The sequence below is a fragment of the Diospyros lotus genome, chromosome 3 (genome assembly GCF_014633365.1).
Source record: "Diospyros lotus cultivar Yz01 chromosome 3, ASM1463336v1, whole genome shotgun sequence".
In the NCBI taxonomy this organism is placed as follows: Eukaryota; Viridiplantae; Streptophyta; class Magnoliopsida; order Ericales; family Ebenaceae; genus Diospyros; species Diospyros lotus.
The window spans coordinates 30,078,379-30,092,056 of NC_068340.1; the positions used below are offsets into that span (position 1 = coordinate 30,078,379).

At 36.7% G+C, this 13,678-nt stretch overlaps 1 protein-coding gene across 30 annotated transcripts in view; it reads left to right on the forward strand.

The window, feature by feature from the left end:
- LOC127796598 (scarecrow-like protein 14) overlaps positions 1–13,678 on the forward strand; it is a 165,522-nt gene that overhangs the window by 135,686 nt on the left and 16,158 nt on the right. For 3 of the 30 annotated variants that reach the window (XM_052328827.1, XM_052328821.1, XM_052328820.1), the window contains exon 1: positions 2,985–3,147. The exons of 12 other annotated variants lie outside the window; for them this stretch is intronic. Coding sequence is in view for 15 of the 18 variants with exons in the window: in XM_052328815.1 (XP_052184775.1) it covers positions 3,701–5,848 (2,148 nt within the window). In the remaining 3 variants the exon portion in view is untranslated. 15 more of the 30 variants (XM_052328815.1, XM_052328816.1, XM_052328837.1 and 12 more) reach the window with 14 other exon arrangements.

The window sequence follows — 13,678 nt, forward strand, 5'->3', positions numbered from 1 at the left end:
TAATGATTTTATATCTCAAAAGGCAATAAAAATTAATTTTACATAAAACTGAATATAATTCAACGCATATTTGTGGAATAAAATTTGCTCATTATTGGTGAACTTTACATTTGTAATGTTATCAGTTTAATACTTTATTTTGTTTTCTTTTATAAGAAAATTAGGAATGTATAGTTTTTTACTCGAGTTGCACTGACCTTTTTAGAGTTTCAAGAAAAAATTAGTTTTATTTTTTCTTTGTTTATTGTAATAGGTTGTTTAACATTTTTTAATCTCTGATATATTATATTTTAGTTAAAAATTCATTATCATTAAGAAATTATCAAATTTTGTAGTTGATTGAACTTTAACTTTTTTTTCTAATTTAATGAAATGATAAAACTTTTTAGTAAAAAATATATTATTTATTTTTTTATAAAAAAATTAATATCCCTAAGAAGGTCTCCATAAATTTTTTTGCCTATAACTCCCAAATTGGTCGGGCCGGCGCTGTTAGACATGGCCAAAATTGAACCGGACCGGCGGTTCGAACCGGACCCGGAACCTGTCGAACCGGAACCTGCCGAACCGGAACCGGAACCGGACTGAACCGGCGAAATTCGGTCCGGTTCCGGTTCAAGGTTCCGGGGAACCGGAACCCAGGTTCCGGTTCTGCCGAATCGGAACAACCCCCCCTCCCCCCGTGCAGCACCCCTCCCCCCCCAACGGTCCAAAATTGGACCGTTGGCAGCCAACGGTCCAATTCCAATTTTATTAATTTTTTTTTTTAATTTTATAATTCCTATCTATATATACCCCTCCCTCCCCCACTCATTTTTCACACACACTCTCTCTCTCTCTCAAGTCTCAAGCTATTATTCTCTCAATTTTGTCTCTCATTTAATATTTCAATTTCAATTTCTTCAATCTTCTCATTTTGTTATTTATCAATTTATTCAATTATATTGTTAATTATTTATTACTTGTTACTATATTATTTTATCATTATTATATTTTTTTATTATCATACTTTTTTCAAAAAAATGGCAAGTGAAGGTAGAAATTTTGAAAATGTTGAAAATGTTGAGTTTGAAACTCAAAATTTTCAAACACAAGAGAGTGAAACTCAACAAAAGGGAGGTGGAGAAATTTTTACTTCTGATATTTTTAATATTCATTTCAAGAAAACACCAAAAGGAGATGGTAAATTTGATGTATCTTGTAATTATTGTAATCAAGTATACAAATTCAAGCAAAGAGGTGGATATGGTACTTTCGCCCGACATTTGCAAACAAAGCACCCGCTCAAGGTTGGATTGAGCCGCGATCAAACACAAATATCCGGGTTTGCTACCTCTTCAAACTCTCATCAATTATTTCATTATAATGAAGCTAATTGTAGGTCTGGTTTAGCTGAAATGGTAGCAATTGATCATTTATCTTTTAGTTTTTGTGAAAAATTAGGTTTTACTCGATTTTGTCAAAACTTTGTTAATCCTAGTTTTAAATCAATTCCTAGAAATACTTTGAAAAGGAATTTGTTAAAATTGTTTAAAAACTCAAAAATTGAATTGATAACATATTTTCAAAACAATAATATTAATGTTTCTATTTGTAGTGATATTTGGAGTGATCATTGGCAAACTCATTCATATATGGGTATTACTTGTCATTGGGTTGATGAAAATTATGTTTTACAAAAAAGAATTCATGCGTATCGATGTTTTGATGAAAGTCATAATTTTTCTTGTTACTATGGTATTTGATCCTAGGTGTAAATTTGATGGTTTAATTGAGTGTTTGTCTAACTATTATTCGTTGTTAGGATTAGAAAATAATGAAGAAATTGATGTGAATATTATAATTTCTGAGGTTAGAACTTTATGCAATCAATTATATGAAGCATATGTTATTGCTCCTAGTAGTGAAGAATCATTTCCATCCATGGCTTCGCATTCCTCTTCCTCCCAACCAATGAAATGGGGTCATAAATTTTTAGATCAAAGGAGGAAAAAACCTAGATCGAGCTCACATTCGGAGCTCGAAACTTATCTAACCACAGTTTTTGAGTTTGGTGATGATACAGGTTTAAATTTTGAAATTTTGGAGTGGTGGAAAAGGCACAAGGAGACATTTCCAACTCTTGCAATTATTGCAAGTCAACTTCTTGCAGTTCCAGCTTCAACTGTAGCCGTTGAACAAACATTCAGTAGTGGAGGCAACATTTTGGACGAAAGAAGATCAAGATTGGCTCCAGAATCATTGGAAGCTCAAGTTTGCCTCGATGATTGGGAAAGAGCTAACATGCGACGTCAAGAAGAATTTATCCATTCATCATCATCTGACGAATGGGTTAATGATGGTTCAACAACGGCGACTTCCGACTCCAATGAAGATGCGTAGGATCCAAGTCTATATTTTATTTTTTTTCACATTTGTAAAAATTAATTACTTGTATTACATTTTTGTTGTAATTATTTTTTAATGAAATTAAGTCTAATTCTATTTTTTATTTTTTATTTTTCACATTTGTAAAAATTAATTACTTGTATTACATACTTGTTTAGTTGTTTTAATTATTTTTAATAAAATTATTACTTATATTTCTTCAATTTTTAGTAGTGTTTTTTTATTAAAAATATGGTTGAGAATATTTATATTTACAATTACATTTAACAATTAAAAATCGAAACCAAACCGAACCGAACAACGGAACAAGGACCAAAATTGAATACAACAATATTTAAAAAAAATTAAAAAAATTCGGTTTGAACCGGAACCGGAACCGTTGACCGAACCGGCTCAAACCGTTGACCGAATCGGTCCAAACCGTTGACCGAATCGGCACGAACCGAAACCGAAACCGAACCGTCCCAAACCGCCCTTGAGCGGTTTGATTCAGGTTCAAAAATTTCTTGAACCGGAACCGACGGTTCATGAATCGTGGCCATGTTTAGGCGCTGTCATAAGGTCTACATCATCGTTTCAGAAAAGTCTCCTTCATTTGGCCTACGCCAATTCCTTCAACGTGACTAGTTGGGTTCCCAACTTCAGCATCCATCTTGAATTGACAGGTTTTAGCTCATTTATATATGGTCCATCCCCCTTTTTTTTAATCACGGGGCTTCCTTGTTGCAGTGATCTTTATTGAGTTCTGTCTCATGCGAGGTACGGGTTCTGCTTGATTCTTGTTTTGGTTTTATATACTCAAATCGGGGTGAATATGTCATACATATTCTTGAGTTTCGCTGTGCTTCAAATTGATCTCTCTTTCTGCTCTCGTCTTTGGGAACGGTGAAATTGAGATACGCATCACGTAAAGATTCTTCAGCTTCTTTGTTCTTCAAATTAATTTCTCCATTTATCTTCGTCTTCTGTTCCTCGCGTTGTTTCTCGGATTTTAATATGTGCATCAAGCTTCATGTAATTTTTATCTGGGCGAGAATTTCTTATTTTATTCATATTATCTTTCTATTGATTCTGTTTGGGTGAATGCTGTTTCTGTTAGAATTCCTTTCAATTTCTAGGGTTCTCTAGCTTTCTTATCTGGTGATAGCAGTTTCTCTTTTAATCTCTTTTAGTTACCTTTGTCGTAGTTCTTTCTCTTTGGTTTGGTGTTTTAATTTAGCTTATACAAGCTGTCAGTTTTGAACATCAGCAGACCACAGGTTTAGTTCTTGAAGTTGGATTTCCGTCAAATTTCTGTACCAGGAAGGTGTCCATGGATTTGCATCACTGGTCATTTTCTGGTTCCACGGACGGATGTGAGTCAAAACAGGAGTCTGTTTCAGCCTATTCATATCCTAATTCGATTACAAGATTTCAACTTGAAGATGTGAACCGACAATATGAATACGCGAATGTTCTCCCCATTTCAGATGGTCCAGCCCCTGCAATTCACTCCACGGATTTGTCTGTGAGCTGTAGTGGAGATTCTGCAGAAAAATATGATTTCTGTGACTCTGTTCTCAAGTACATAGACCAGGTATTAATGGAAGATGACATGGAAGACAAGGCCTTCATGTTTGAGGACTCCACTCTTCATGCTGCTGAGAAATACTTCTATGATATACTTAATGAAAGATATCCTTCCGTGCCCAATCTGGTGATGCCTCGTGAGGAAACAACTAGCGACCAATGTGGCAACAGTTACGGTGGCAGCTCTCCTGATGCTGACAACTTGGTTAAATTTGGTGCAAGTATATCTCCACTTGTGCACAATCCTTCTGTCGACCATTCATTACCGAGTAACTCACCATCATTTTCCTCTAGAAGATTCCCTTGTCATAGTGTTATTGAACCCGTGAAGTCTGTTGTGAATTGGGGGGGGATAGAGAATCCAAGGAACATTATACCTAGTGAAAATGGCGTAACTTTTAATTTTGAGAACAGATTAGCATCAGCTATAGCAAAGGAAAAGGTTTGGCAAACGACAGCCAAGCTGGAAAAGGATGAAGGGGACTGGCAGGGTAGTTTATTGAGGGGAAGAAAAAGTCTTGACCGAGAGGAGAGTGCCTTAGAAAAAGGGAGAAGTAACAAGCAGCCGGCAGTAGATGTTGAGGAGTCTGTTTTACACGAGATGTTTGAGAAGGTATTGTCCTTTGGCGAGTCTGCATTACACACTTCTGACAATGACCTGCCAACCGAGGCAGGCAGAAAGGGGAGAGAATATGAGCAAGCAGAAATATATGATGAAGAAAGAACCTACTACAAGAAAGGAATTGCAAAAAAGGAAGCACTTGATATGAGGCGACTCCTGATTCGGTGCATGCAATCTGTGGCAGACAATGATCTGATGACAGCAACTAAACTACTGAAGCGTATAAGGTTGCATTCATCTCCACTGGGTGATGCATCCCAGAGGTTGGCTCATTACTTTGCTAATGGTCTCGAGGCACGCTTGACCAGTTCTAGGACCCCAGAGTATAAACCGTTTTCTGTCCTGAGCTTAGTGGAAGCTGATGTTTGGAAAGGTTGTAAATTGTACGTTTCAGCATTCCCTTTCGTGGGGATTTCTTTTTTCGTTACAACCCAAATGATCATGGAACTGGCTGAGAAAGCTAGTTGTCTTCACATTATTCATTTTGGTATTCTTCATGGCGTCCAATGGCCCCTGCTTATTCGGCGTTTATCTGAAAGACCTGGTGGACCTCCCAAGCTTCGCATAACGGCAATAGATCTTCCCCAAATTGGTTTTCGACCAGATGCAAGGGTTAAGGAAACAGGACGGCGTTTAGCAACTTATTGTGAGAAGTTGAAGGTTCCATTTGAGTACAATGGCTTCGGACAAAAATGGGAAACTGTTAGTGTTGAGGATCTCAGGATTCAGAGCGAGGAGGTGCTTGTTGTTAACAGTTTGTACCTGTTTCAAGACTTACTTGATGACACAGTTACAGAGCGTAGTCCAAGGGATGCAGTTTTAAACTTAATCAGGAGGATTAATCCAGATATTTTCATACATGGAGTCGTTAATGGGACCTATAATTCCCCATTTTTTGTATCACGGTTCCGCGAGTGTCTTTTCCGTTACTCTTCACTGTTTGATATGTTGGATGCTAATGTGCCGCGTCATAATCAGGATAGAATCACGCTTGAGAGGGAAATGTATGGGATGCCCATTTTGAATGTCATAGCATGTGAAGGGTTAGATAGAGTTGAAAGGCCAGAGACATACAGGCAATGGGAGATTCGGACACTCAGGGCAGGGTTCAAGCAGCTTCCTTTGAACCAGGAGATTCTTAAGGAAGTAAGGGCTAAGATCAAATCATCGTATCACAAGGACTTTTTTATCGACAAGGCTGACAAGTGGATGATATATGGATGGAGAGGTCGAGCCCTCTTTGCCATCTCGTCTTGGAAGCCTGCCTAGCTAGCTGTTAGGTAAGCCTCTATAGCATAGGATAGTGAAACTATATACAAACTTTTATGACTTCTTGTTTTAGTTAAACATGATTCTCTATTATTAAGGACAGTGAATATCTTTAACGTTATGCATGCATAATGTTTACTGTTTAATTTCTTTTGATTTCAAATCTCCCTTGTTTTGTTGTCTGTATTTTCTGCTATCCTAAGATAACCACAACAACCACTATCAGACTCACTCCATTTAGTACGCAAATATTTGTATGTTAAACTCTGGCCAAAGGAGGCCGCTATATCTTCTTACGATTGGGCCATCCCTAGGGACAATGCCGCCTTTTCTTATTCTTTTTTATGTTTGTGTTTGTGTGTGTTTGCTAAAGCTGTTTAGCAGGTATCTGCAGCTAGAGGTGAGCAAAAATTCAAAAAATTCAAATTAACCGAACGGAATCGACTGAAAATGACAATTCAGTTCGGTTCAATTTGTAGAACAGTTCAATTCGGTTAGATTTTTTGAGTATTTCGATTAAATATCTATTTAGAGAATTAAAATAATTGAACTGACCAAAATATTAAAAAATGGCGTCATTTTTTATTGAATTAACTCAGTCACTCATAAAATGCTCGTTTTTTAATTTGGTTAGAGAAAATTAGAGAAGCAAAGCACTGCCCTCCCCAACTACCCCTCCCCCTCCCATTCGACCTATCCTCTTTGCCTTTCGCCCTTTACCCTCTCCGAGTCTCCACTCTCCATTCTCGAAATTGGAGTCAATTTTCGAACTGATTTTCGATAGACAAACTCATTGTTTGCCTCTGTCTATGTCTTCTTCGACTCTTCTTCATTTTTCGTCTTCTATCTTCAATTTTTGTTTCGTTTTCTTCAATTTTCGTCCCTCTCGTCTCGACTCGACGTCACCATCCTGCATCCCTCACGACTCTCCACAACGCTGACCGTTGTCTTCTACTCTTGTTCATCCCTCTGGTGAGCCTAGTCTGCGACTCTCCGTTGCCGATCCACACTCCCTGCGACTCGCCGACTATTTTCTCCTTCATCCATCTAGTTTGCGACTTGCCCATGGTCGATTGTCATATTTTTCGTCTTCTTCCATTCTTCATCCATCTCCTCTACAATTTATCCATCGTGGACTATCATCTTAAAAGTTTGACTTTTTTGTTGAACTGATCAAACTAAGTTATATTTCAGCCTATTTGATCTATTCTGTCAGTGGAGCAATTCAGTTGATTGGGTTCGATTTTTTTGTTTTAATTCAATTTATTGTTTTATCAAACCAATCGAATGTTCATCCCTAATGACAACCTTGCTGTGCAAATTTGATTACTTTTCTTTTTTTTGGGTCTAGTTTTGAACTAAAAGTCTGAAAACAGCATGAATGGAATTCGAACAAGTTTGGCATGCTTTTCCCATAGAAACTGCTTATTAAATGCACTAAATTCTCAAGCATCCTGATGGGGCTTCTCATGATATATGGGAATTATCGTGGCTTCCTAACGTGCAAAGGAAGCGATGCTTTAATCTATTGACTCTGCAAATGATCAAAGTCTGATAATTTAGTCAATTGATTGTTACAAAAGCACTTTAGTCTTCACAATAACTGTCGTCGCATCATAGCATATCACGCTACCACCACGACTTTTGATCTTAGAAGCATAAAATAAAAATGCATGGTCTCAGCCAGTTCAGTTGTTGTTGGAACATTTTCAACATTAAAAGCATTTCTTTTTAAAATATCATATTTATCAATGAAAAGATATAATTGTTTATTCATTAACTATCAAAATAATTACTTAAAATAGTTCCAACTGCAGTAAAATACCTTAGTGGTTATGCTAAGAGTTTCAACTCTTAATCATGAAGGGATATTACTTTTTTTTTATCAAAGAATAGTTATTTGGAGGTTATATTCAATGGTCACGATTATTCATAAAGGGATATTACACTTTTAAGAATAGAAAAGTTATATTGATGATTATTGTAATTGTCATAACATTACACGAAATGTATTAAGGATAGTTATAATTGTGACCATTTGAAAAAGTCATTTAAGTTTTAAGAAAGTATAAATAACTTTACAATACATGTGTGGAAAGTTTTGTTTTTGTTTTTTTTTTTTGTTAAGTTTTTATCACCTTTTACTATTCACTTCAAATATTTCAAATCAAATAAGGAAATTTGCAAAAATAGGACTCTCGGTAGGAAACTTTGCAAAAATAAGACACTTTAAAAATCTTTGCAAAAATAGGACTTTTGAATATATATTAGACAAAAATACCCTTACTTTTAAGTTAACTCTTTCCGTGTTCTTTTTTCTTCTTTTTCAATAGATTTTTCATTCTCTCTCTATTACTCTATATATATAAGGTACATATATATATATATCCATCTATTATTTTTTTTTCTTTTATCACTCTCTGTAACCTAAATATATGTATATATATTGTTCATGTTTAATAATTGGATTCAAGAGATGTGGGTCTCTCTCTTTTTCTCTCCATTGTGTATACATATATTATACATGTATTGTGTGTATTTGCGTTGATGGGAGAAGAGAAGAGACAAATGGTGGCCATGTACAAAAAAATGAGAAAAACGATCGCAACAGGGCCATGGCATCGCTGATTGCGGTTGTGACTGATATTTCACTATGATTGTTTTAGTTTCTTGTCGTGGTCATGACAGATATCTTTAACGGATAAGTGTTAAAGATATCTTTAACAGATATCTGTTAAGGATATCCATAACAGATATTTGTTAAAGATATCGGTTATTGATATCTGTTAAAGATATCGTTGAACTGATATCTTTAACCGATATCTATCAATAGCCGATATTGTTGAACCGATATCTTTAACAGATATCCTTAACTTTAACAAATATCTATTACGGATATCCTTAACTTTAACAAATATCTGTTACGGATATCCTTAACAGATATCTTTAACTTTAACAAATATCTGTTACGGATATTCTTAACAGATATCTTTAACACTTATCTGTTAAAGATATCTGTCATGACCACGACAATAAACTAAAACAGTCGCAGTGAAATATCAATCACGACTGCAATCAGCGATGTCAGAAAGAACACGGAAAGAGTTAACTTAAAAGTAAGGGTATTTTTGTCCAATATACATTCAAAAGTCCTATTTTTGCAAAGATTTTTAAAGTGTCTTATTTTTGCAAAGTTTCCTATCGGAGTCCTATTTTTGCAAATTTCCCATCAAATAAAGATATCTTGAAGGCAATCTTCAAGTATTACTGTCCTGTAGAGTGAATAGATTTTGTTATATTCTGGAGATAATTTATCAATAATCCTACGGCAATTCAAAGGGGACAAGTATTAGCTAGAGGTGTCAAAAGGGCCGAGCGGCCCGCGGGCTGCCCGGCCCAGCCCGTGACGGGCCGGGCTTTGGCCCGGCTCGTTACTGTTCATACGGGCCGGGCCCGGCCCGGCCCCCACTGGGGGGCCGGGCTGGGCCAAAGAAATTGGGCCCACTGCCCGGCCCGTCTAAGGGCCCAGCCCGTGGCCCGTTGGGCCCTTATGGGCCAGTAAAGCCCTTACTCATTTTTTTTTTAATTTTGTTATTATTTAATAATTATTGATATTGGATATTAAAAAATTTAATTTCACAATATATATAAATAATAACCATCAATTAATTTATTTAAAATTTTTAAGTTAAATTTTTTATATATTTAAATTATAAATAAACATTCTCCTTTTTATATGTAGATTATTTTTCATATCAATTCACAAGAAAAATTATAAGGCATATAAAATAATGAAATAATATTTAAAACTTAAGAATGAAGATAGAAAATATTTTAAAAAGAAACAAATTAATTTTTATATATGTATATATTATATGTATTATTTTTAAAAAAATTATTTGAAAAAAAGAAAAAAAAAGGCTGGGCCCACCGGGCCCGGCCCGTTAGGCCCTGTGGGCTAAGGGCCCGGCCCGGCCCTCTAGCCCACGGGCTGGCCCGGCCCGGCCCCTTTGTAGGGGGGCCGTGGGCCGGGCCGGGCCCTATCAATGATAGTATCAGCTTTAAAGAAAGTGAGTTATTCAGGCCTCAAAAGTCTAGATTCTAACATTTTCTAAATTATTGTACCAACAGTTGTGTTCAAATAATTGTTCTTGATGGAATATGCATGGGCTCTCTGTTCACACTGGTGATGGTTGAACAACTTCAACTTGAGGCATGGTGATTGGATTCATGTCCCAAGGAAGCCTCCTTTGTTTCAGATGAGTCTTCTCTTTCATATGGAGAACCTGTATCTTGACCGTTTGGGTTCCCAAATTCAAGTTTCACTTTTCTGTCAGCGTGCTTTTATTATGTAGAGAGGGTTTATCCATGTCCTTTTTTTTTTTTTTTTTAAATTCTTAGTCATTGGGAGTCCATGTTATGCAACATCTTTCTTGGGTTCTGTTCCGTGTGATGAGGTATGTGTTCTTGCTTCTTCTTGCTTTGTTATATGTACCCAATCAAGGCGAATGGATCCCTTGAAGATTCTTGAGTTTCTCTATTCTTCAGATTGTTATCTTCTTGTTCTTCTCCTTTGGTATGGTGAAATTGAGATGGTATCACAAAAAGATTCCTCTATTTCTTTGTTCCCAAATCAATTTCTCCGCTTATCTTGGTCTTCTGATCTCTTCTGTCTTACACATTGTTGCTGATTTTAATATATGCGTCAAACTGTATCTAGGCTTTGTGTGGGCGAGGATTTGTTGGTTTATTCACTTTATCTTCCTCTCGATTCTTGTTTGGTGAATATTGGGGTTATTGTTTGGTGATAAAAGTTCTCTTTTCATCTATTAAAGACAGAAAACAGTTGCTATTTTGTATGTCATTAGACCACAGGTTTAGTTCTTGAAGTTGGATTTCCATCGAATTTCTTACCAGGAAGGTGCTCATGGGTAGTAAGTGGACATTTTCCACTTCTGAGGATGGTTGCGTATCAGAACATGAGTCCGCTTCAGCCTATTCAGATCCTAATTTTATTACAGGGCTTCAACTCGACGATATGAACCGAGATTATAAATACATGAACCTTTCCCCAACTTCAAATGGTCCAGACCCTACAATTCACTCCAAGTATTTGTCTGAGAGTTGTCGTGGGGATTCTGCTGGAAAAAAAAAATGATTTTAGTGATTCTGTTCTCAAGTACATAAACCAGGTATTAATGGAAGACGATATGGAAGACAAGGCCGCCATAATTCAGAATTCCACACTTCATGTTGCTGAGAAATGCTTCTATGAAATACTCAATGAAAGTGTTGGATGTTTTTACTTAAAATGAGTGACAGAGGTAATGAGTTGCAAAAACTGATGCTTCATTCATTAACTTATGAATGTATTTATATAGAAAATTGTAAAAAACCTCAATAAGAAGTCCCTAAAATAAACATGCAATAGAAATTCAAATATTAGTAGCTTTTTAACTTTTGTTATTCCACCAAATATTCAACAGTTTCAACTGTGTTGACTTTTTCAAATTTATTTTTTAACACTCTTCCTTGCTAATTTTTTTACATATCCTTATTTTTTTCTCTCAAAAATTCAAACCTTGCTATGGACAAACACTTTGTTAGAATATCTACAAGTTGAATACTTGTGTTGCAATGTACCAGCTTTACCTCATAATTTTTCTGCACTTTCCTGATAAAGTAGTTGTAACGACCCGATCGAGCGATAGGAAGGACCGGAACAACTTGCCCTGATGGGCCTACGCGAACTTCCCAGGGGGGTCACCATCCCTGGATTACTCCAGGTTAAGCACGCTTAACTTGAGAGTTCTTTGCCAACATTCAGTCCAAAAGGTATCCAGCTGGTGTTATTTCATTTCTTACACTATCCTCGATATATACTAACTTCTCTGGGCTCTCGGGGTATTACATTCTCCCCCCCTTAAGCACATGACGTCCTCGTCATGCGACCTTACAACCGGTCCCAGATCTCTCCCCTTGCATGGCCGATGTGGGATTCGCCTAAGGTGCCTACACGCACCCCCCATAAGGGCCTACACACACCCCTCTCGAGACTCAGCCTCCTTGCTGAGGTTTGCCCCACCACCGCGCTCAGAGGCTCGGGGGTCGGCTCTGATACCACCTGTAACGACCCGATTGAGCGATAGGAAGGACCGGAACAACTTACCCTGATGGGCCTACGCGAACTTCCTATGGGGGTCACCCATCCCTGGATTACCCCAGGTTAAGCACGCTTAACTTGGGAGTTCTTTGCCAACATTCAGCCCAAAAGGTATCCAGCTGGTGTTGTTTCCTTTCTTACACTATCCTCGATATATACTAACTTCTCTGGGCTCTCGGGGTATTACAGTAGTACTTCACCTTGAAGTGTTTGGTTCTTTTATGGAACACTAACTTGTTCGAAATTGCTATCGCAGCCTGATTATCCACAAATACTTTAGTTGCTTTTTCTTGTGTCAATCTTAGATTAGTCATGATCTTTCTTAATCATACACGTTGGTTAATTGCAGCAGCTGTTGTCACATACTTAGCTTCTGTAGTTGATTGATCAATAACTTCTTATTTTCTTGAACTTCAACAGAAACACCCTAAACCCAAGCTGAATTGGTAACCCAAGGTGCTCTTCATGTCTTCACAAGCTCCAACCTAGTCATTATTTGCATATCCATGCTTAACTAACCCATCTTTTTTTCTATATTTAACTCCCAAGTCCAGTGTTCCTTTTAAATATCTTAACACTCTTTCAGCAACTATAAGATGCACTTTCTTGGCACAGTGCATGAACTTTGAAAGTAAGCTGATAGAGTGCATTATATCGGGATTGTGGCTACCAAGTACATTAAACAACCAATCAGGCATCGATAAAAGCCTTCATCAACCATTTCTCATTTTGTGCTAGTGGAGTATCCACGGGCTTACATTCTTCCATTTTGAATTTTCTTAACACTTCCTTAGCATATTTCTTCTAACCAATAAAAAACTCATTTTTTGATTGCTAGATTTCCATTTCAAGGAAGAAAGCTATCTCACCAAGGTATGTCATCTCAAATACAGCCATAATTTGCTCCTTAAACTCCTTAACAAGCTCTTCATTACTCTCTATTACTAGCAAATCATCCACATATAGTGAGATAATAATTATTTCATATTTTTTTATTTTAACATATAAAGTATTCTCACTTAGGCTTCTGTTAAAGCCAATGCTTTTCAAGTGCTCATCAATTCTGCCATATCAGGTTATTGGGGCTTGTTTTAGCCCAGATAGAGCATTCTTAAGTAAATAAACCTTGCTAGGATCAACTGTAAATCTCTTGGGTTGTTTAACAAAAATTTCTTTATGCAGATAACCATTTAGGAAGGCAAATTTGATATCAAGTTGATAAATTTTTCGTTGTTGTTGTGTTGTAATTGCCAAGAGTAGCCTTATTGTGTTCAACCTTGCCACTAGTATAAAGGTTTATAAAAAAATCCACCCCAAATTGTTGGGCGTAGCCCTTCACCACTAGTCTAGCTTTGTGTTTGTTCACGGTCCCATCTGTATTCAACTTTGTCTTGTAAACTCACTTGACTCCATTGCCTTTTTGTGTAAAGGCTTGTCCACAAGCTCCCAGGTATGATTCTTATGGATCATCCTCATCTCTTTCTGCATTGTAATGATCCATTTAAGATCCCTTGCTACTTCTTCATAACTAGCAAGTTCCAGAATTGTTACACTCCATTTTTTTTTATAAATTTTAGCAAGAGACCATGTCCCTCTTACAAGTAGTTCCTCATAGTCGTTGTCATCAAGCTCAGTTACTTCTTTTTTTTTTTTTTTTTTTTTCTGTT